The 23,905-nt window shown below is 54.4% G+C and overlaps 1 protein-coding gene across 5 annotated transcripts; it reads right to left on the bottom strand.

Moving 5' to 3' along the window:
• Positions 1-1,697: 1,697 nt before the first annotated feature.
• On the bottom strand, positions 1,698-22,042 carry KATNB1 (katanin regulatory subunit B1). 5 transcript variants are annotated; one of them, XM_020963652.2, is made up of 20 exons: positions 22,022-22,042; positions 19,492-19,808; positions 15,974-16,104; positions 14,372-14,489; positions 10,514-10,614; positions 9,969-10,010; positions 8,285-8,368; positions 7,888-8,003; positions 7,197-7,268; positions 6,753-6,903; positions 5,838-6,025; positions 5,516-5,646; positions 5,249-5,299; positions 5,042-5,118; positions 4,833-4,952; positions 4,389-4,538; positions 3,892-3,968; positions 3,721-3,795; positions 2,511-2,627; positions 1,698-2,201 (listed from the first exon to the last, which is right to left on the bottom strand). In XM_020963652.2, exons 2-20 carry the CDS (start codon positions 19,526-19,528, stop codon positions 2,069-2,071), a joined length of 1,971 nt encoding a protein of 656 aa, XP_020819311.1. In that variant the 5' UTR covers positions 19,529-19,808; positions 22,022-22,042; the 3' UTR covers positions 1,698-2,068. The 5 variants fall into 5 exon arrangements, with proteins under 5 accessions (XP_020819311.1, XP_020819310.1, XP_020819312.1 ...); XM_020963651.2 differs by lacking the exon at positions 22,022-22,042 and adding an exon at positions 21,876-21,964; XM_020963653.2 differs by lacking the exons at positions 4,833-4,952; positions 22,022-22,042 and adding an exon at positions 21,876-21,964.
• Between the last annotated feature and the right edge of the window lie 1,863 nt (positions 22,043-23,905).

The raw sequence follows: 23,905 nt of genomic DNA, 5'->3' as shown, positions 1-23,905 counted from the left end.
TGCTGTTCCATAAATGATAAATTCTAACATGGATTTGACAGCCGAATCCCTAGTCTTGACCTTTTGTCTCAGAAACTCCCACTCCGTAAGGCATCTTGCTAGTGACCATTCATTCATTCTTTCCATGCATGCATTTCTACAGTATTTTGTCAATCACTTATCTGGTTGTTTGTCTCAGCTGGCTGGAGCGCCATGGAAAGGAGGCCAAGTTGTGGGGCTGATCCCCCTGTAAGCCCTGGCTCCATGGACTTGCATTCAAGTTGTATCATTGGTGACTAATCGCCCTTTCTTGGGGACATTTCTAAAGGGCTGTGTAACTAACTAATCTCAGTAAGTACTCAGATCTGCATCTCCTCAGTGTCTAGCAGACACCCAACACCTCCCCCTAGTGTCCATTCCGCAAACAGTCATGGCTTGATCACGAAGATGTGTCCTGTAAACCCTCATATCCGTGGTCACAAGAGGAAGTGGGCCATCTTTGTTTGAGTCAGTGAATACCAAATGCCCCACTGAAGACTGATTATCCTGCTGGAGGGGATGAGGAAAAATGGACCAGCAGAAAGCCAGCATATCTTCACCTTTCTCCTCTAGCGATCAGCAGGGACCCAGCCCTATCGGAGCTGCAAAGTCCAGCAGCTGCTGAGGATGGCCTCCGGGGCTCCCCCATCCTGTTCCTCCCCTCCTCTCCAGGTTTGTCCAACAGTTCTGTGGTTTCTCCACTTGTTCCTAAAATAGCTTGAGCTGTGGGGTGGGACCAACCTTTAAGTCTTCTTTGAGGGTGAATGGTCACCACGAGAACAGCTGTCCCTCCCAATAGCCCTGGGACTGACATACCAGCGAAGGAAGGGAGTGGCATTTTGCCCCCTTCTCCTCCCCCAACCCTGCCGCCCCTTAAGGGCCTAGGGTGAGGCTGAAGGCCCAGGGCGGACTTCTCAGCCAGACTAGAACTCCTAAGCTCTGCATTACAGCGGGGCCCACTGGGCCAAGCCCAGCCCAAGTCCTCCGGCCAGCACCCAACGTTTAAACACCAAGGCCACTGCGAGTTGGAGAACTCTCCTTCGCCCTGACTCCAGGTCCAGGTCCCATGGGCCCCGGATGGTTGGTGCTCTGCTGAGCTTCTCAAGGGCAAGCTCTATTTTATCTCCCCCAGGTTCATCCAAAGTGGATGTTTATGAATATACAAGGGGTTCGGAGTATTAGTGAAGTTTTAAGCTATTAAAGCTGAAGGCTGCACTGGGACTTTTGAGACACCCAGTGCGTGCCCACGCACGCCCATGTGCACACGTGTGTGGGAATGAACAGCTGGGCCACCTCCTTGGGCCAGGACGGCCTCGACCTCCCTCTGGTGGTCTGAGCGTGGAAGTGCACTGACTCGGCTCAGAGGCCCCCGGGGGCCGGTTCCGCCCGGGAGCCGTCCAGGCTTCACACCAAGCTCCACGCCAGTGCTCCGGCTCTGAGGGGGAGGGCCCCAGAGCTGCTATTGCTGACCTCCAGCACAGGGGTCAGCTGTGGCAGACACCAGGATCAGCACGGCTCTGTGCCTGCCTGCCCTCTCTCCCCCAGGCCCGGATGGGAGGGCCCCTGCCCTCGGGAAGACCACTCCCTCCCCAAAGTAGATCAGGGAAGAGTCACACATCCGATGCAATGCACCTCCCACACGCCAGCCTCCAGATCACCCCAGAAAAAGCGAGAAGGGGCCAAGTCGGACAGCGGTTTATTGGAGAACAGTCATCAGCAGGAGCCCCGTGGTGGCCCAGGCTCCTCCTCCCCCTCCAGGAGATGCGCAGAGCTGTGACGCCGGGCAGCCACGCGCCTGCCCGAGCACTGTGCGGTCCCTGGGGCGAGGGCCGAGTCTCTCAGGACAAAGTCCACACGGGTCCGAACCGGACAGACGCGGCTGGGCCCCAAAGCCGCTCCGGGATGGGGAGAACGGAGAGGCGACGCGGGTGGGAGAGCCGGGCTCCGGGCCTCGCCGCAGCCCGGGAGCTGCAGGCAGACAGAACCACGAAGCCTGGGGTGGCCACAGGAGGCAGAGGGGGTGCGTGCGTGCGCGGGGCGAGCCGGTCACTCAGTCCAAGGGGGCCATGAGCAGCTGCAGCTCCCTGAAGGCACTGCCGTGGCGCCCGCTGAGGCCGGACTTGTTCTTGATGAGGTGGCTGATCGTCTTCAGCTGCTTGTGGCACAGCCTGCACTTGTGGAGTCTGGGGACAGAGGGGGGCTGGCGTGAGGAGGCCCAAGCCCTGCCCTCCGTCACCCCCACCTCCGCATCCCGGGACGGGCTCTCTGGGCCTCGAATGCAGGGCTCCTGATTTCAGCCCCCCCCCCCCGTGCTTTTCCACTGATACCAGGGTGGCCCCCTGGACAGGCAGCGTGAGAGCCTGGGGCTGGACAGAGAGGGCTCCCCTTAGCACCCCCCCCAGGGTTATTACTGGTCAGCCTTAAAGCTCCTCCTCCTCGTCCTCCCAGCCCGGCCAGGGCAGACCCAGGCACTGGGAGGGGGGTTCCCTCACCTCTCCTCTCGGCTGATGTCTACCCCCACAGAGGGCGGGGCAGCCAGGATATCTGTGATCAGGGGTAGGAACCGCTGCAGGATCAGCTTTAAGGAGGTGCATCCCGTCTGCACGTAGCTGGAGAGACATGGGCACGGTGGTCAGGCCCGGAGCGCAGCTGGGCCCCCAAGGAAATTCACCTCAACTGGCCCCATTCACTCGGTCCAGGCCCAAGCATCACCCGTGCTGAGGCCTTCTTTCAATCATAAAAGTAGAGACTTGGGGCCACAAAGGACTGACCTCCTGGTCCTTGGGTACTCGTGGGGGGGAAGGGAGAAGGTCTGAAGCCATGGGCCGGGCGACAGCTCTCAAACAGCCCCTCAGTTTTACAGAACAGGGTAAGAGGCATCCTACCCTTCTTTCAGGGCAGATGGATGGTGCAGTGGACAGTGCTGGAAGACCTGAATTCAAATCCAGCCTCAGACACTTCTAGCTGTGTGACCCCGGGCAACTCATTTAACCTTCTTTGCCTGAGTTTCCTCATCTGTCAAATGAACTGGACAAGGAAATGACAAACCAGTCCAGTCTGTGCCAAGAAAACCCCAAATGGGGTCACGAAGAGCTGGACACGACTGAAATAACTGAACACCCAGCACCTTATGTCAATTATTGGCAGGGTGGCAGAGAACGTGTCTTAAGCAGGGGCCGGAGGCAAATGAAGCCAACTGCGCCTGAGGAAGGCCTCCTCCCAGGCAGACAGGCTCAGCCCCAGGACTCCGCCACCACCTAGTCAGGCCCCGTGGCCAGGCCTCGCCTCCAGCCTGGCTCTTACAAAGTCTCTGAAGTGTGAGGCGCAGTGGCTGGAGCTGCCAGCCCTGCAGTCAGGAAGAGCCGGGTTCAAATCCTGCCTCTGGCTCTGTGTCAGTGCTCTAGGCAGAGAAGGTGTTGGCCTGCCCTGGTGGAGGGAACTTCCTCACCCGGGAGCTCCTTACAGTAAGGAAATCCCAAGTCCGGTGCCTGTCCTAGGAAAAGAGGGAGGGGTCAGCCCAAGCTGTCAGGGAAAGCTGGTGACCCCTGGGGGGGGGGAGCAGGGGGCTGAGGGGTCACGATGCTGGTAATGTGTCTACGAGGCGGGGACTGTGTGCACACGTGCAGGCATGTATGCGCGTGCATATTTACACACGTGCACATGTATGTGCGCTTGGAGGTGTGGGAGCGGCGCGGCCTTTACCTTTCATATTTGCTCTGAAGCAGCTTCTCAATCTGGGGGAGGACAGTGGTACAAAGGTCCAGTTTCCAAAGGGACCTGTGGGACGAGAGGAGAGCGGCCAGTCCGAGGCCCTGCCCGCAGGGGCTCCTCCTCCAGCCCCTGCCCGCCCTGGACCAGGCCCCAGATACTCACGCTTTCTGATTCACTATGTTGAGAAGGTCGACCACCACTGACAGGTCGTTTATGGCCACGGCCGAGTCCACGGATGTCTGAGGAGACACAGGCAGGGCCTGGCATCAGAAGCAGCCCCGTCTCTGCCCTGCCCCCTCTGCAGCTGCACTCCAGAGCACGGGTGCGAGAGCTCACAGGGGGTTCAGCTGCCCCAGCCACTGTGCCCCTAAAGCAGGGACCCTGGTGAAGCTGAGGACCCCTCTCAGAACCGGGATTTTCCATGCACAGTGGACAAGTACAAAGGGCAGTGAAAAGAAGCAGGTTTTTCCAGGCAATCCCTGGCTGCCCCCAATCTACACGTGGGCCTGCCGAGCCTCCAGGCCAGGGCCAGTCATCTCTTGTCTGGTCAGCCCAGGCCTCCCCCCACCATGGTGCCTGCTCCTCTTTCTGGTCTGGGCCCAGTCAGAAGAACCGGTGGCTCAGGGGAACAGCCTAGGGCTGTGGGGGCTCCTCCTTGCCTTGATGTCCCCCGTGGTCCAGACAGCTCGCACCGTATCCAGGTTCTTGTGACGGCTGGTCAGGACCACACACATGGTATCGTGGCCCTTTCGGATCTGGGACATGGCATCTTCATCGACCATCTCTGACTGGTTGGGCATCTTCACGGCCTAGGCACAGAGGCAAAAGGCTGGTTGTTGTGCTGCGAGGGGCTGCCAATGAAGGCCTGATGGCAGACCCACTGGCCCACAGAACAGAAGGAAAAGCTGGCCTTCCACTCTGTGCTCTAGAACCCCCAGCCCAGCAGATGTGTAAGGCTGCACAGCAGGCCACACCAGGCCTGGCACAGGAGACAAAGAGGCCCCGTCCAATGCGAGGTGAACGTGGTCCCGAGTGATTACTGCCACCCCCCAGTCCTGAACCCCCAGCCTCCTGCCCATTGGGCTTGCGCCCATTTTCCTTACAGGTAGGAAGTCGGAGGCTCTGAGCCCGATGGGCTCATTTCTGGCAGCAGGAATGACAGCAGGCTCAGCTTTGGGCATCGGGGTGGAGGTGGCAATGGGAAGCCTGGGCACCAAGTCAGACTAGAGGGAGAAGGACGCGGCGTCGGGGCGAGCCCTGGCGGCAGCCCCCCCCCCCCAGCACCCTTGGGGTCACGAGGCCGCAGACGTACGTTTCCTCTGTTTGGCATCGGGAGCTGAATGTCCATGGCCTGGCTGGGCTTGGATGCCTCCTTTGCTATGGCCATGTCTGAGGCAAAGGACAAAGATTCACTGGGGTCAGACCCTGGCTCTCGGAGTAGGAGAGTGCACGGTGGGGTCGGGTCAGGGGGCCACGGGTCCTGGGGGCCGCGCCCTGCTGCCCTCTCCCTCTGACTTACCATCCTCCGGAGGGGCGGGGAACGGCTCAGTCCTCTGGGGCGGAGTCCGACCTGCCAAGGTAAAGGGACGGAGGAGGCTGATGTGTACAGCACGAGGTGACGGGGCCTCCCTGAGCAGCCTTGTTTCTGCCCGGCCACCCCAGCCTGGAGGCAGAAGACCTGCTTCAAGTGTGGCCTCAGCTAGGCTTGCTTTTCTGGGCCTCTCTTTCCTCATCTGCCCCCCCCCCCAGCTCCGATCCTCTGCCCCACCTGTGGCCCAGGACTCACTGATGCTGTTCTTGGGCTGGAAGATCTCCTTGTAGTCCTCGGCGTTCTGGATCTCGGCCCTGGACTCACGCTCATCACGGTCGTCCTCACTGCTGGGGCTTCGCCTCTCACTCTCAGAGTTATGTTTCACCCTGATGTGCCCGGGCCCCGTGGAGACAATGGAGGGGAGAAGATAAGAGGGGAAAGGGAAGCCATCCGGTAAGGTCAGTGGCCAGGCAGGAAGCTCCTCCGAGGCCAGGCTCCAGGCCTCAGCGCCTGGTCAAGCCTCTCCATCAGGGAGGATCCTCCCTCTGCACAGCCGGCCCGGGGCGCCCCAGCTCACCTCTGGGGCTTGCTGCAGGCTGTGGCTGGCCTCTCGTAGCCTCGGCGGATGGAGGAACCCGTGGGTGTGGGTTGAGCCACGGGTCTGCTGTCCTGTACTGGGTCATGCACAACAGTCCCAGACCTCGTCACCCGGTTCAGATCCACCACATATGAGGAAACGTTGCTCTGGGCAAAGGAGACGCCGATCTAGGCTCAAAGGAACCAGAATGTTAGCAGTGGGGGGTCCCGGGGAGAATGTGCAGTCCAAACCCTTCACCCTCACTGCACAGAGGAGATGACACATCCAGAGGCAAGGAAGCCCCTGGCTCGGGGCACAGAGGGGGCAGGCCTCTCCTGGCTCCCAGAGCGCTGACAGCTGCCTCAGGCTCCATCACTAGCCCTTAGCTCCACCTTGCTGGCATTTCCAAACTTGCCAAGTTAGCAATCATGCTTGGAACCCACACTATCGACAGCCTCATGAGAACATGCTCCGGATCACAGACAAGTGGAAAGCTCTCAAGTAAAGCTCGCGAGGCTCCGCTCACCCCCGCAAACTGACAAAGCGTCCTCCACTCTCATCACGACACTGTACAGACACGGCTGAAAGCCTTCGGTACGCTGATCAGTGTCGTGATGGAGGCCCCTGACGGAGCAGAGACGTCTGGACCCAGAAAACATGGGAGCTTGTACTGCTCGACTGGGCACACGTGCTACAAGGGGTTTTCTACCCCCATCAAGGGGGCAGGTAGGAGGGAGACAAAACAGACTTTTGTTAGTTCTTAAAAAATTACATTTAGTCTTCACAAAACAAATATGATGAGTGGGGGGGCTGAAACCAACGCCGTCTAAAGATGGCAGCCGCCAGTCAGATTCCACGGCTGCGCCCAGAGGGAGGGGGCGGGGCCCCAGAGGCCGGCCCGCAGGCCATGCTCACCAGCTGGTTGTTGCAGGTGGTCAGGTCGGCCACCTTGCCCCAGTTCACCGAGACCACGTCGAAGCAGCGCTCGGGCTCCCAGCCATACACTCGGAGGGAGTCTTGGCACCCGCTGTACAAGCAGCAGCCGTCGGGGTTGAAGAGGATACTCCTGGGAACAGGCAGAGAGTTGCGAAGGGATTCCCCAAGAGCCTTCAGGAAACCCCCACCACCCGAGGGAAGCCCTGGCCTGACCACAGGTCACTCCCAGAAGATGCTCAGAAGCCCGGGTGTGGTCTTAGAACAAGCTCTGCTGTGGCTGGCCAGAGACCTGGGTGTCCAGTTTACCAGGCCCAGGGCATGGGCATAGACGGGACTAAAGCTACTGTGAAGATGATGGACCCAGGGATCCAGACCTCCCAACTGTCTGAAGCAGAGGGGCACGCCAAGGGCACACCCATGTACCTGACAGGCCCAGGCTCCCCTTCAATGCAGCTGACCACCTGGAACTTCTCCAGATCCCAGAAGCGGATTGTCCTGCAAGGGGAAATGACCCCAAGGAGCTAAGTAGGCCTATTCCTTCTTCCCCACCCTTACACAGCGGTCTCCTGTCTCCTAAAGAACTCCTAAGGGGGAGCAAATCATGGGGACCCAGACTCTCCCAGAATATCTGTCCAGGGAGATAACCAGAAATAGCAGAATAAGGGCCCGGGACCCCGCCACATTTAGAGAGACGAGACCTCTTCCTCCTGGCTGGCTGAACAAGTAAGTCAAGGAAGGAATGTGAAAGCATTTATTAAGGGCTCACGAGGTGCAGACATGAGGAGCATGGCGGACAGAGCATGTAGGAAAGCCAGAAGGCAGGAAGTGAGATCGGTCACTCTTCTCCAGCACAGCTGAGTCCTGCTTAAAGGCCCAGCTGACAGACACATTGCACAGGGGCTGGCCAGGTGCTCTTTTGTCTGGACCCCTCTGGACAAACATCCAGAGATGCTTTGGCCCTTGGGGGGACGTCCCTGCTTTCCTGCTCCAGAGGGCGCCCTGCGTTCTCAGTAAAGGTGGTCCAAAGTGGCTTTAGAGGCTGCACTTCCCAAGGCTGGGCCGAATGAAGACCACTAAAGAGAACTTGGGCCTGTCCTCCCCTTCCTCTGCTTACCTGTCAGAGCTTCCAGAAGCCAGGAGGTACTCATTTGGGTGAAACTCTACCACATTGACAGGCCCCGTGTGTCCCAGGAACTCGGACATCATCTTCCCAGCAGTCAGATCCCAAAGCTGGGGAGGTGAGAGAGCCAAGCCTGAGCACGGAGCTCACCAGTGGAGCTTTCAGATACTTTCTCATTGTTTCCAGGCTGGGACGAGGCCCGAGTGCAGAACACAGAATCTGTCCCACAGAAACACTGGCTTCTGCCAGTCTAGTCTGGCTGCTTTACTCCCTCCCAACCTCCATTTCTGACAGACACAGGACACATAGGCTCCACTGGGCACGGGTCCCCGTACTGATCCCAAGGCGCAGCCTCCCAAAGAGCCAAGACCCAGCCTAGCCAGGACTCTACCTTCACGCTGTGGTCATCTGCAGCAGACGCTAACCATTTCCCATCGGGGCTAAACCGAAGACATCTCACAGCCTGGGTATGTCCCTGAAAGACAAGTGGCACATAGCTCAGCCACTCCTCCAGAATACACCAGGCCTGCCCATTCACGGGGTCAGGCACACCCGCAGCAGTAGACGAACGTGGGATCCTCATTTCCTATTTGTTTTCCACATCTGAGATGTTGGGAAGACAGAAATGATAAGATCTGGCAAGTGAGCAGACATGTGGACTGAAGGAAAGAGAAGTCAAGGATGATGTCATGGTTACCCATCTAGGAGATCAGAAAACTGGCAAGACGGCCGTGCCTTTGGCAGAAATTAGGGGAGTCTGAACAAGGGGAGTTTGGGAGAGGGCTAATTAGTTCTACTTTGGCCATGTTTGGGATGTTGCTGGGACATCTGGGCAGAAAAGTCCATTCTTGGACTCTGCAGGTGGTGATGCGGGACTGAAGCTCTGGAAGGCTGCTGGGACGTGGACAGATCCCTCTGTGAGTCATCTGTGAGTCACTGAGATGATAATGAAAGTTACCAAGTCAGAGAGCAGAGGGCAAAGAGAAGAAGCCTGGGGCAGGGCCTTGGGAGGTGGGGGCAGGAGGACAGAGGACAGCCAGGAAAGAAGCTTCACTAGGAAAAGTCAGACATAGAGGAAAAGAACCAGGGGACAAGAGAGAGGAGAAAATAGCCAGGAGAGGGCAATTAGCGGAGTCAGATGCAGCAGAGGTCAACAATAAGGAATGAGAAAAGGTTGAGCCACTCAGAAATCACTGGTAACTCTGGAAACCCCAGCGGTCAGCAGTTGCTGCAGAAGGCTGATGAGTGAGAGGAAGGAGAGGCGGTGAAGACAGACAGCTTTATCTTGGAGTCTGGCTGAGAAATATGGGATGAAGGCTCGAGGGGGTGGGAGGGTCCAGTGAAAGGTTTCTAAGGATGGCAGAACTTGGGAATGTCTGAAGGCAGGAGAGGAACCAGCAGAGTCAGAGAGGCTGGTGCTTAGAGAAGGGGGAGGCATGACTGGCGGGCAGGCCATCTACCAGAGAAGCCAGCAGAGGAAGGGATCAAGAGCACGTGCAGAGGGACTGGCCTGGGTGACGTTTACCTTATTATCAGAGGGGGAGAAGGAAGAAGGAAGAGGATGATGTCAATGAGACGAAGAGAAGAGGAGAAGGCTGTGATTTCTCAGGAGAGACAAAGTTCTCAGCTGAGAATGGGAGCAGATGGAAGTGGGAGAGGCTTGAAGAGAGAAGGCAGAGCCTGGAAGAGCCTCTCTGGGAGTGAGCCTGGGAATCAAGGTGAGAGGAATAAAAGGACCGCTGAGCTGAGGGAGCGTACCGGCGAAGCACAGAAAAGATTGCCTGTCCTCAGCCAGCTCTGTTCAGCATATGTGGGGAGGAGAGGAGGAGGCAGGTGCTGAGAATCACCCAGGGCTGGGTCTGGCAAGGGATGAGCACACACAGGACATGGAGGAGAGATCTGAGAATAGAGTAAGCGTGGGAAGGGAGGAAGTAAAGCCAGGGAAAGGGTAATGGCCAAAGAAAGCCTCGAGGACCACATCGGGCCTGCATGCACTTGTGCACGCTCTCCTCCTTTTGTGCCCCAAACACAGCACAGTTCTCTCTCTGCTGTACCAAGCAATGACGATCACTCACCTTGTACCGGAACACACAGCCTTTTCTCCGTATGTCCCAGAGCTGTGGAGCAGAGAACCAGAGGAGAGGAGGTCAGCAGGGCAGGGTGGTAAAGGCTGCACCAGGAAGATCGGCAGTAACAACACCGGGAAGGGGACAGAGTTTGGCTCCTAGCTCAGACACAGATTCTGAAGTCAGGGCCTCCCCTGCCCCTACATCATCAGCATCCAGAGAGACAACTGTCTGGACCGTATGCCCCGAACCCCACTTTGGGCTACAGTTCAGACTCGGTGGATTCAGCTACTAGCCGCACTCTCCCATTTCACTTTCTGCATGTAGGCAGGAGGCACCCCAGTACAGGCTCTGGCCAGTTAGTCCTATAAATTAGGGAGATGCCATACCAAGTATGGCCCAGAAATGGCACAGGAGTCCTGCACCTAGGAAGCACACCTCCTTCGCCATTTCCCCAACACTGAGTGAGTCACACAAAAGTGTGCTGAGTGTCTCAGTCAGTCCCTGCAGTGCTTGGGGACCATCATGAGGGCCACACCTTGGAGTGGCCTTACCTTAATGTTTGTATCCTGAGAACCAGAGGCCACAAACTCCCCATAGGGATGGAAGTCCAGGCTGCAGATGTTGGCTTTATGTCCCATTAAGGTACGAAGAACTGCCAAGGGAGAAGACAAGAGAATAGGCATGTGGTTTTGCTGTTGTTGTCTGACACAACGGTGGCCACTTCTGCCATGACGTAAGTCCCTGACAAATAAAAGGCGCACCAGGAAAACCAGCGTGTGCAGGCTGGCCCCGTCACCGAGGTCTCCCGGGAATGCTCACTCACCGTGCTCACCTGTCACACATGCCCACTGCGGTAAAAAGGATCCTTTCCGAGGCTTACGTTTTTCAGGGTTAAAGTTCCTATTCAAGGCTTTGGGGGAAGAGAGGTATCAGAATCCTTGCAGACCCCTGGGGGGGGTCCCTTTAAAGGTCCTGCTTCCCTGATTACTCAAAGAGAAGTAACCAATCCCCTAGAGAATTTTTTTTTAACAACTTTAAGGAAACTTTATTCTGCTTTAAGTCTATGATAAATGAGCCTCTGCATCCCTGACAAGTCAGGCGACAGTCATCTTATTAAATCCTTGGCACTCTGGATTATTTCTACAATCTTTAATCTTCTCAGTTGTGTTTTTCTCTTTTTAGAATTAACATTCAGCTTTCTGAAGGAAAACCAGTCTGCCTCTGACGCTAGGCACAGAAAGAGCCTGTACCACCCCAGATTTTCTTCTCTTCCCATCATGTCACACTTTGGTCAAGCCACCAGTAAAGTCTTATCATGTTGCTGTCTCACTAAGTGCTTTGCTGGCATATAATAAAACCAGTTTTCTGAAGGGTGTCAGTGCACCTCTAATCTGCTGCCCTGTCCCCAGGGATCATCTGGCCTCAGGCAGAATCCTTCATCACCTGATAAGGAGTGGCCGGCACCCATCCCTGTGTGGGAGGGTTTCCTGAGGGATCTGTTCACTCTCTAAGGCTGCAGCCAGACCAGGGAGCCTTCCTTCAGGTGGGGAGGGGATGAGCTGGCATGCCAGCATCCTTCTTTCCTCCTGGTTGCTGTTTTTACCCTTCAGTCTCCCTCCGGGCCCGGCCAGAGCAGGAGAGCCACTCCACTGCCAGTTAGGAGGGGCTTGCTAGAACACCTGAGCCAGTCTTGGGTTTCCAGCAGCCATCTCGGTCACCACGGCTCCCATGGCAGTTGTTGTAGGCTCAAGCACACGGGGAGTCCCTGCCACCTTCGGCTGTGACCTTCTCTGCTTCTAGGAGGAGAAGGTGTGCCTGGCAAGTAAAGCATGACACCTATGGTCTAAGAAAGCACCGCTCTGGGGATAATGAATTCAAGTTGACCATGTTTACACAACTTCCAATGACTCTCTTCTGCCTTGGTTTTCCAAGTATCTGCTGTGAACCCTCTGACTTCACACCAAGAGGGACACTCCAGAGATCTGTCAGCTTATGCAAAACAGTGCATCTGCTTGTGGTTTGGGTGGTCTGGGGGGGGAACGGCCTGGGCCCAGCTCTGAGAGGAGCCAGGGGTCTCCCTGGGGAAAAGGAGCCACTCATTTCACTTCTCCCGTCGAAGGTCCTGGTCCCCATTCCCCCACCCTCATTGTTAGTGCTTTCGCTCTGAGGTTACGTCCCAATTCTCCTGTCTACACCTTCTACGTACACAAGTGTTTGCCAGGTTGTCTCCCCCCATTAGGACGTCAGCTCCTAGAGGCAGAGTCTGAATTTGTGCCTTTCTTCGCACCCGCCAGCTTTTGGCACAGTGCCTGGCACACAGAAAGCCTTTAGTAAAAGACTGTTTGACTGACTTGCTAACTTGCCCACAGGTTTCCAAGGAATTTGTTCCCACAGCACAGAATGTGGGTGTCTGCAGCGAGTTTGGTCCTGGGCAGACTAGGGCGGGAGCAGAATCCAAGCGGCTTGTCTATTCCTAGCTCCATGTGCTCAGAACAAATTGTTTTTATTAGAATCCTGCTTTTTAAGCCTTTGCAGGGCATTTTCATATGCATTATCTACTCTGATTCTCATCACAATCTTTTCATACCTCATAGAAGGTAGAAGCAGAGAGGCTGTTCTACCCATTTTGCGATGAAGAGGTTGAGACTAAGATGGCCGCCCAAGGAGTCAGGAAGAAGCAGAGCTCGAAGGCAGGCCTCTTCTTCCCAGGCGGTCTAGCACCCCTGCTCTGGTCCTCGGCTCCCCCTTTTTCCTTTATCTCCTCCCCATCCCCTACCCCATCCCCGGAGCCCCCTCTGTCCAGTGCAGGGCTCTGGCCTGGGAACGTTACAGGCCTGTGCAGTTGGCAAAGGATGAGTGGGCACACGATGTTCTCCATGCCTCGTGTCTCTAATGGGGCTCCCCATACCACGTCCATGGCTCCTCTTTCTTGACAGGGCATCTCAGAAACTGGGCCTCCAACTCTGTGAGCTCAGAAGTCTGAGTGAGGAGATTCCACCGAGGGCCATGCGCCATCACTGCTGATGCAATGGCTTGGTGCAGAGCTGCAAGACCAGTTAGTTGGGATGCTGTGCCTTACAATCACCATTTGTTCTTGCCATCTGATGGGTGTTTCTGAAGAAGGGTTGGGAATGAAGCCTTCCAAGCACTTCTGTTCTTGAGCAAGAGCAGGTTTTCCAAATGTAACATGAAATGGTTAGCTGCCCTATGGCCTACAATCATGCTGCTGCCCCAGCAGAGGCGGAAAAGGGACTCGGCCAAAGGCACGTGGGGAGGCTTTCATGGTGGGCAGGGAGGCATGAGAGGAGGCGGACTGCTGGAAAGAAAGCCGTCTGAAGCCTGTGTCCTGGCTCCTGACCCAGAGCCCACTGGTTACTGGCTGGAAGCACATTTTGGTCAACATTCATAGCAATGCTGATGAACTAGAGGCAAAGACAACCCAAGACAGAGTTTTGCCAAATTCTCCTTCCATGGGCAACAACACTCTCCAGGCCCTCTCCCCTCCTTTTATCTTAGGGGCTAAGCCAAGACCCACGTCCTTTCTGACTAAGGTCCAGATCCTTCAGAGTAGACTACAGAGCACGTCCTGCAAGCTGAGCAGGCCCAAAGGCCATTTATTAGCTATTAATTGTCACTAATAGCCTTTCCCACCACTTGGGGAACACGTGGTAATTACTGATGACACTCTGCATTTCCTCCCACGAGTCATTTCTCTCTTCTTCCGTTTCTTCCTTCTCCTTCTCTTCCCCTCAATTCTCTTTGCCCAGTACTGTGGTAACGGGCACCTACTATGTGCACAGCATGGGGCTGACAAGACAAGTCCCTGCAGCACTTATGGATCCGTAGGAGTCATGAGACGGGACATGAGGAACCACAGCACAGTGCAGGAGAGATCTGGGGCTGGGGATGAAGGGAGATCACCAAAGACCACAAGGAGGCAGTGGCATTTGGGCCAGGCCGTGGGCAGGGCTTGGGCAGCACAGATGGGATAGAGGGCGTTCCAGGCTCAGGGACAATATCATTAATGAGAGGAAGAATGAGGAGAAGGATGACAGCGGTGCCGTCACTACAGCAGCCCGCTAAGCCCTAGCACCGGCTGAGCCCGGCCCCCACCTGCCTGCTGCTGAGAGCCATCCGCACGCCATCTTGGGCTCCCCAGCCTCCAGCGGGGGATCTGACCATTCATTCTCCTCACTGTGGCAGAGGGAGGCCAAGCCTGAAGATGGCAGGGCACTTTGTCCTTAAGCCTACAAGCAATGCTGAATGAAATGCCTCAACCCTGACTTTCCCACTAATCTTTCACAGATGACAGGATGGAAGGTTTCTGGGAGGAGTTTCTCTCCACTGGACCTTCAATGGGAGCATAAAGACAAAAGAAGACAGAGGAAAAAGAAAGAAACCAGACCTACTTTTGGCAGCTTCCAGGTCCCAAACACGAATGGAGCCTGACTGGGATCCAGCCACAATGAGCTCCTCGGGAGTGTTGAGTCGAACGCTCTCCACAGGGGAAGTGTGGCCAGTTAAGCTCTGTGGACAAAAGACAGCGGCCCTAGAGGAGCAGCACTTTCTAGAGAAGGGCCAGAGTCTGAAGCCCCAAAGCCTCTTTCTAAGTGGAGACACAAAAGCTGTGCAGAAACAGTGTTGGACTGAGAAGGAGGGACTCGAGTTCTAACTCTGGCTTTGTTGCTAACTTCTGGGGAGACTGCTTCTCTTTGCCTCAGTTTCCCCAAGTCTAAAAGAGTGACAGTGTCATTCAGATGATTGGAGGCTGTTGCCCTTGCCTACCAGTCTTCTCCTCCCATGTGACCCTTTCAGCCAAAATCAGCAAAGGCAGACCCTCTGCCTTCTCCACGCTCCACTCGCACACGTCCCCGCCCAAGACAACACTCAGAACCCAAGGGAAGGTTTCCAGCACACGCCAACGCGCCTACGGAGGGGGAGGAGTGCTGCTGCGACGTGCAGGTCCCCTTTGCTATTACCTGATCCCTGGGATGCTGCTACCATCCTAACTGCAGCGGCCAGCTCTGCCACGCTCCCCAGGGGCTCAGCTTAGCACAGAGACATTGTGAGAAGGTCCTGCTTGGGAGATGAGGAGATTCTCACATAGGTCAGAGCAGGCGAGAGCCATGGCAATTAAGACCCCGGGAGAGATCAAGGGGACTGTGCCGGCTGACAGGCAGAATCGCTGTCTCCTGCTACCCTGGCCTCACTCTCATCAGATCAGGAGACGAGTGATCAGAGCTGCCCCTGAAAACGGACCATGCAGTTTGCCCCTGCAGGGGCTTGCCTGGAGGACGCCCATGTTTTCTAGGGGACGGTTCTTGGCTAAGTTACCTGAAGGGTAAACACTGAACAGCAGCACCCCCTCATCTGACTATTAAACATAGACCCCATGATGACTTAGTTCCCAGTAAGAGTGTCCTCTCCCAAGTAGGCCTGTCCCAAATGGAACTTGGCCAGGTCCACTTGAGTCTATCAACTGAAAAATGGGTCTATTCTCCAGGACGAGAGAAGCTCCCACAGCAGCCAAACCTTTGCTCCTCAGCCCCAAACACAGACACTGCTCTGGCCCACTGGCTTCAGCTCATCTACTCTTACTATATATTTCTTAGGATCAGAGATTTGAGAGCGGGAAGGAATCTTGGAAGCCATTTGGCTCAACACTCTCCCTTTACAGATGAGGAAACTGAGGCCTTGAGAGGCTAACTAACTTTTCCAAGGTCACACAGGTTGTAAGGAGCAGAACCAGGATTCACATCTAGGTCCCTGGACTCAAGTCCAGCACTCCTCCTCTGTCTTGTGGGGTCTCAGGGGCTCTAGGCTCCATAGGCCCTGGTGGGTGGGCTATCTGGTTAGAGCAGGCATCTTTCCCAACCTCCCCGGAGTCACTTGGTAGAACAGTGTAAATGGATGTGAGGAAAAGATGACCCAGCATCTCAGGTAGGGGCGGCGCCTGGTTCTCTCTCATCTCCTCCCTGACCCTGCCCACCCCCCACTCCGGTGCTTCTTACCATGATGCAATTGGGCTTGTTAACTGACCATAGGTTGACCCGACAATCATCTCCTCCCGTTGCTAAGAGCCGTCCTGAGCCTTTGCCCAACACCAGGGAAGACACATTGCTGGCATGGGCCACAATTTCCTCTATAAAAGGGAATGGAATGGAACAGAGACACACGGTCACTGGAAGCCCCAGCTGCTTGTACCCAGAAGGGTGAGGAGCTAGGTCCCCCTACCCCACCACTGCCTGGCTTGTTGCCTGAGCCCTGGCCCTGATCAGGATCAGCTCGGAGCCTGAAAGCCCTGGCAGCCTTAGCCTCCAGGTTCCAACTCCACGGCTTCCTTCTGTCACCTGGGACGACTCTTAACCACAATCTGAGGGCAGGGAAAAGGCTGAAATCCCCACCCTAGACAATAGCAGGCTACCATGAGACTGTACGTGGTCTGCAGCCAAAACAAGGAGTACAAGGAGTCCAGAGGAGGAAGTGACCATCGGTATCCCCTTTCCAGTCCACAAAGGACTCTCACATCCATCATCAAGGAAGGGGAATGGCTAGTGGCTGGGGTGTTCTCTGACGCTTAATGCCAATGTGACCCCAGGCAAGCTGCTGACCTCCTTGGGCCTCAGTAAAAAGTAAAGGGGTTGAACTAGAGGGTCTCCAGGTTTAGATCAAAGACCCTATCATTGATTGTCACAGCACTCCTACAAACTGGGCAGAGAAACTCTTATTACCTCCATTTCACCGGCCCCAGGTCAGCCTTTCAAGGCCCACAGATTCAGAATTGGGAAGGACCTCAGGGGCCTGGAAGTCCAACTCCTCATTCTACAGAAAAGGAAACTGAGGCCCAGGGAGTAAAACGCTCCAGCCCAGGCACATGAATGAGAAGCCTCAGAGCCAACATCTGAGACACCCTGGGCTGGAGCTTGAGCTGCCTCTGGAGGCGTGGCCTAAGAGAGGGGATGCATCTGGAGAGCCGGAGGGCATGGAGACTGTTGTATGCCTCTTTCCCAGCAATGTGGAGACAGAGAAGCACACACTGTGTTCAGCTCCCAGAGCGGAGGAGAGGCTGGGGTGGGCCCTGGGTCATCCCAGGCCGCATCAGGCAGAGCATTCCCACACGGCAGCTCCACGGTCCTGCAGGGCCGGGCATAAAGCAGGGCATGGACCCCAGAAGAGGGACTTAGGCTTCATGTCTCGTGTCATGGGAGTGAGTGAGAGGAGAGGCCAAGTCCCCAGTGAGGAGGGGGCGAGATGGGCCTGCTCCCTGGGGCAGAGTCAGCATGGCTGATCCGAGCTGTGCCGAGGCCTCACTGCAGCAGTGACTGGTCTGGGCTTTCCCGTGTCCCACTACCTGGCTCCACCCTTTGCCAGGTGGCACAACAATCAGGCGCCAAGTTTTCTGCCTTCACAATGGGGCTTAGGCATTCTGGGGGTGGAGGGGCGGCAGGGGTGCTGACTCTGCCCTGGAAACACAGCTGGACATTCACACACCCTGAGCTCTGAGGAGCCCCTGGGACAGAGGCACCTGAAGGGCCTGTCAGCTGATGAGCTGCAGTCCTCTACGACCACTGCTGACAACTGTGGGCATCTGCAGGGCAGCTCGCACGTGTGAGGACAATCCTTTCTCCTGAGGATCTCAAAGTACTTCTAACCCTATGTTACCTGCCACAGAATGGCCTCATCACATACGTAACTGCAAATTCCTTACTGAAAACAACCCTGAAGTCCAGAGGGCAGAGGGACCGTGGGCCAGGGTCACCGGCCCCCAAGGTCAGGGTTGATGGTGCTGGGCCCCTGCTCCGAGCAGGCAACTTTGGCCACAACCAGCCTTCTCCTTGGCCATGGGGCTCTCCCCAAGGCTTCCTCCCCTGTGAACCCCCTTGGCCTCTGACCTTTCCCACTGAGGACAGCCCGCCGCTCTCTCTTCAGGGCTCTACTCTTTGAAGAGCACTCCGGGTATATTTAAAGTAGCAGTCTTGTCACATGCTGTCATCAGAATGGATAGCCGGGCAATCTGGGTTTATCTCTTTCTAGCAACATGCGTTCTTTCTCCCTCCCTGGGGACCTGGTCTGGGCTGCGACACTATTACTAAGTGATCTTGGGCAAGTCACTTCCCATCCCTGGCCTCAGTGTTCCCTCTTGCAAAATGGAGCCACTGGCTGGATTTTTAGAGCCTCTTCTCCTGCTGCTGCTGAGCACATTTCCTGGAGGCCAAGGCAATGACTCTGCAGGAGTGGGGGAGGGGAGAGAGTGGCAAGTGCAGCACTAAGATTAGATGGTCATCAGGAAAGAGCATCTAGGCCCTGGAATGACTGCCGGGCAGGAGAAGGGCTTCTGATCTGGGGGGCCAACAGCAAGAGGCACGTAATCTACAAGGAAAATGATGGTCTAGGTGCGTGTTGAAAATAGCAGCGATATCATTCATCAGTGCCAAGAAGAGGAAACAGGCTGCAGGCCCAAAGCAAAGCAGTGCCCGCCTGCTGCCATCTGCTGAGAGCCAGCCTCCGATCAGCCCCCAGCCCTGGGCCCGGGCAAGGGGGCCCACTGTCCTGCGCACAACAAGAATGTGGAACTCTCATGACATCTGCAGGGAGGCCAGGCCACAGAGCTGGTCACCGGCAATGGCCTGACCTCTGACAGCATGGCCCCGGACCACATCTGACAAGCAAAGGTCGGGCAGAAGCTGTTTCCAGACCAGAGAAACTGCGAACCACAGCAACCCACACACAAGTGGGAAAAGAGGGCGTGCTAGGCTTAGATCACAGCTCCCGCCTCTGCCTCTGGTCCTTGAAGAATCAGAGCCCAGGTCAGGTCCGTGCAGAAATTTCTCAGAAGCAGCTGCTTCATGACAGCCCCTGCCCTGCCGAGAAGTCCCAAGGACCTCAGCCAGTTCTGACAGCGCAGGCATGGGGCCTTGTGGCCACACAGCATACGTGACTATTACTTGAGGTAGCCAGGATCACTGACTTAGAGCTGGAAGGATCTTCGAGGTCAAGAGAAGAGTGACCTGCCTAAGCTCACGCAGGCAGAAAGTAGTGTTCTGACCTCCAAACTCTAGTCCTTGTCCTCAAACTCAATTCTCTCTCTTGCCACCATCCCCGCTCAGAAGAACATCAAGCAACACTCCAGGAGCCTGGCCATGGCGGAAATAAGAGGGTTCAGCTATGGCCGGGGGTTGGGGTGGGAGGGGGCCCAGTGGTCTGGAGGAATGATTCAGAGGGAAGCTAGATCTCGTCTTCCGTCTCTAGTCAGGTGTCATCCTGATAAGACTCAGTTTAACTCAGGAAAACAAACATTATTTTCTATTATAAAATTCCCCTCAAGGTTGCAGCAAACCATTGAGGGACTGTTCTTTAGTCTACTCTGTCCACTCTATCAGCCTAACTCAAAACCCTTGGGCCAATAAGAGGACATCAGGGGGCAAACATGAGCAGTCCCCTATGGAACACTCCATTCTCCAGGGGACAACAGGTGGCTAACAAGATTAACAAGCAGACAGCAGGAGAAAAAGAAAGGCAGGAGACTCACGTAGCTTCCATGCGGTCTTGGTAACAGGGGTCGCCATTTTTGCAGCCGTTCCTTTCAGTTGGCATGCACCCCCAAACCAACCAGAAAGGATTGCAAAGGGAGCTCTCCACTTTCCCAGTGGGGTGGGGGAAGAACCCCCCCAGACTCAAGTCTCAAGTTGGAGCGTAGTTCCGACACATCCAGGCAGAGACGATTCCCTGTTTTATGGCCCTTTGTTAAGTCCGTTTTATGACATCTAAGCAAGCAGTCTGTGCCTGCCAGTATACATCCCAGACCATGAAGAAATCAGTTTTGGTCCATTATAGAGTTATGTTGATCTGAAAGGGGAAAAAAAAATCCATTTAATTTAACCTGACATAATATGAGCAGGGACATGACCTTTTGATCTAAAGAAAAACAACCACCAGTATAGGTATCCAGTCCCCTTAATAAAAACTTTGACTTTGGAAGGAATGAGGAGGTATGCCAAGTGTTCTCAGTAGTGGTACCTGGAGAGTGAGTTCTCTTAAACATGATAATTTTGATTAGCAACAGAAAAAGTTGATTCTTGGGAAGTCTTCAACATGACTATAAAGAGACAGCTACACAATGTTTGTTTCCTAACATGAAACAAATTCAGGGAAAGGCTTGATATTTACAATGACAAAATCCAAATGACTAGAGGTGACACCCTACTCCTCCCTTGCAAATCCAGAAGGCTAACAAACCTGTGCCCCAGAAAGACCTTTTGCAGGGTGTTGTTTCAAAGCAAGATATGACAGGAGCAAGGAGGGCAGAGGGAGCCCCTATCTCACAGGTCCCAGAGGAAATTATAATTTAATCCTAAAGAGAATATCTCTTTATAACAGAACTAAGGAAGTCCCATTCAGCCAAATCATCTACTTTCCCTTTTACTCTCCCCAGGGCAGTAGCCAGAGGGGTTGACTTAGAGTAAGGGGCTGAGAACCAGAAACTTGACACCTCAGCTGCAAAGTCTTTGGGGCAGTCTCACTATTCTTCCACCGTCCCTAAGCCACTGAGTTCCTTCAGTCTCCTTTCCCTCCTCCGTGTTATTCACCCATTTGCCCTCCCTCCTTTATCTGCTCTGGACCACTCCTATGTTCTCTTTTCTCTCAATCCCCACTACTTTTAAAGCTTTACTTTCACTTTGTCCTTACTCAGGCCTGGTTAAGTGCTTCCTTCCCTCAGTCCTCTTCCATTTGGCCTCCTTCCCTTCCTCCTCTCTACTTCTCTTCCATTTGGCCTCCTTCCCTTCCTCCTCTCTACTTCTATTGTGTTGTTGAGTCTCCCATCTTCTCATTTCTTCTTCTATTTCCTCTGTCTATCCCAATGTCTCTATTCTATATCTCTTCATTCTGCCTCCTACCCTTTCTTCCCCCACTATCCTCACCCACTGTCCCCTCCTTCTCTCTTGTCACCTTTCTGTCCTTCGTCACTCTGTCTATACATTGTCTTCATCCTTCTTTCCCTCTCCATTTTGCCTCCCATCCTTCAGTCTTTTTTCTGTCCATCTACCTACTGTCCCCTCCATTCTGACCCTCAATTATCTCTATCTTCTGTCCCTCTCCATTCTACTTCTCATCCTGCCATCCCCTCCATTCGGTCCCCCGATTATCCGCTTCCTTCTCTCTCCTCCATTCTGTCCTATCATGATCTCCATCCTTTCTTCAGCCAACCCCCTCATTGTCCTCTTCCATTCTGCACCCCATCTCTCTGTCCATCTTCATTCTGTCCCAATATCTCCAACCTATCCCATTATTCCCATCCTTCTGTCCCCCAATTCTGCTCCTCTTCCTTCTCCATTCCATTCCCCCATTATTCTGTCCCCTAACTGACCCTCTTCCTTCTCCCCTTCTCCATTCCATTCCCCCATTATCCCCATTCTTCTGCCCCCTAACTGACCCTCTTCCATCTGCCCCCCATCTTTCTGCCCCCTCCATCCTGTCCCCCCATTGACCCTCTTCCTTCTGCCTCCCATCTTTCTGCCCCCCAATTCTGTCCCTCTTCCTTCTCCCCTTGTCCATTCCATCCCATTACCCCCATCCTTCTGTCTCTCTTCCTTCTCCCCTTCTCCATTCCATTCCCCACTCTCCCCATCCTTCGGGGCCCTTGGCCCCGCCCCCCTTAGGTCCTCCTCTTTATTCTCCCCCCCTCCCCCCCGCGCGCGCCGTTTCCGTTCCTCCCCGAGCCGGGGGTTGGTGGGAGCGGGGCCGGGGCCGGAGCCGGGGCCAGAGCCGGGGCCGGGCCGGGGGAGGCCGCCTGCCCTCGGGCTCTCGCGGCGCCCCCAGCCCCGGATCCACGACTCAAGGAGACACGGACCAGGCTGCTCCCTGCCCCTGCAGCCCCTCAGCCCCTCAGCCCCCAACCCTCGCCCCCTCCTACACCTGCGGCGGCGGCAGCGGCGGCTGCTTGGACGGTGGCGGATCCGCTCCCAGCGCGGCCCCCCACCTGACTCCATCCTCCGACCTGATTGGCCGCTGCTTGACAACCGACCCTCACAACAAAACCTCCGGCCTCCGTCCCCGCCTACCTTCACCCTCAGACCAATCAGCCGCCGCTGATGCCACGCCTCCAGGAAATCTTCACCAATCAAAATGGGCTCTGGGGCCGCTCTCCCTCATCACGGCCCCTCTTTCACTTATTTCGACTAATCACAATGAAAGGGTGTTCGAGGTCCTCCCCCCTGTCTATGGTGAACCAATGTGCTCCTGCGATTTCTTAAGTCCCGCCTCTACCTCGGAGCTCCATCCATCCTGGTCCCTCCCCCCGCCACTTTCCTCCCCATTCTCATTTTTGTTTGAAAATCTGCGACACGCCTCCAACGGCTTCCGCACCAATCCCCTTAGCAACCGTCCAGATTCCAACCAATCACAGCTCTCATTATTGGGAGGCCGGCCGCGCTTCAACCAATAGAAAGAATCCTGAGGAGGACCGTGAAGTAGCTGAACTGTCATATTGATTTTGGGCAAGTCTGGAGCGAAACCCTTCTCCCTCCCCCATTCCCTGATATCTTAGAGTCCTTAGTGTCCAAAAGGGGAAAAGTGACCGTCCAGATTTGCCTCCTCGTTCATCTCCAGCCCTGGATCCCAAGTGTCACTAGGAAAGTCCAGGAGCCAGGTATCCAAAGTCCAGTTCTCCAAGGAGTCTTTCAGTGGGGTCTGGTTCATAGGTCGTAGGATTGTGGAGCTGGCCAAGAAGATGGAGATCCTAAGTCTACCGAGGCCCAGGGAGGGCCCAAGGCCGGGAGCGATGAGGTCAAAGGCAGAGGACGAGGCTCCATATATATTAAACACCCCCCCCCCCACACACACACAGAGCAGCCTTTGGTCAGGAAGTAAAGAACTGGAAGGAAAGTGGGAACCCATTGATTGGCAGAATGGAGCAACCAATTGTAGCCTATGAATGGAATGGAATCTTCCTGAAGTACTGAGAGGAAGAGTTCAAAGAAACCTGGGAAGACTTGTATACACTGATTCAGAGTGAAGTGGTCAAAACTGGAAGATTACAATGTAACAAGTGAAAACACCGAAAGAACTCCCATCTGTGCAATGAACAGTCATGACTTCGGAGGCTGAGCAGGCCAAGTGTGCCTCTTGACTTCTCAGCAGAGAGGTGGTGGACTGGGCTCTCAAACAGGGCCAGCTTGTTGCTTTGTTTTGCTTAATTGTGCTTTGTTATAAGGGAGGGTCATTTTTGGAGGAGGAGGGAGAGAATAAGAGAGTCTTTGGAAAGTAACAACGATTTAAAAAAAGACATTAATAAAACTTTAAAAAAATATATTGTAATTCACAGGGAACTTTAATTTAACTTTTTTGACCTGTTTCAGATTTTAGCAATCAACAAGCATTCATTAGGCTCTTATTATGTGTCAGGAGCTTTGCTAAAAATTAGAAATACAAAGACAAAAGTGAGAAAAACGTCTATGGGATTACAAAGACAAAAAAAAAAAGAACAAACCCTGCCTGTGAGAGGCTTATATTCTAATGAGAACATGTACATGTACAAGTATATATACACACAAATATATATATGTATATAAATATATTAGTGTATTTCCTTGTATATAATATATAATATAGAATATATTTATATTGTATATTTATATAGTATATTTATATTGTAATATAATGACATTAATACACTATATACTATGTAATTTATATATGCTATATATATTATACTGTTTTAAGAGAATGCACTACTAAAGGGTGAGAGGTTAGGGATCAAGAAAGGCTTCTTATAGACAGTGATATGCTGAGTTTTGAAGGAAACTGCAGGGGTTTTTTTTTATTTGATTTTTTTTTTAAAGGAAACTAGGCATTCTAAAAGGCAGGAGTAATGAGGAAGTATACTTCAGGCATGGAGGATGGCCAGTGCAAAAGCATAGAGACAAGGTGGAATAATGTGGGAGCAG

The sequence above is a fragment of the Phascolarctos cinereus genome, unplaced genomic scaffold (genome assembly GCF_003287225.1).
Source record: "Phascolarctos cinereus isolate Bilbo 61053 unplaced genomic scaffold, phaCin_HiC Scaffold_2;HRSCAF=192, whole genome shotgun sequence".
NCBI classification, from domain to species: Eukaryota; Metazoa; Chordata; class Mammalia; order Diprotodontia; family Phascolarctidae; genus Phascolarctos; species Phascolarctos cinereus.
This window is presented reverse-complemented; position numbering and strand designations above follow the sequence as displayed.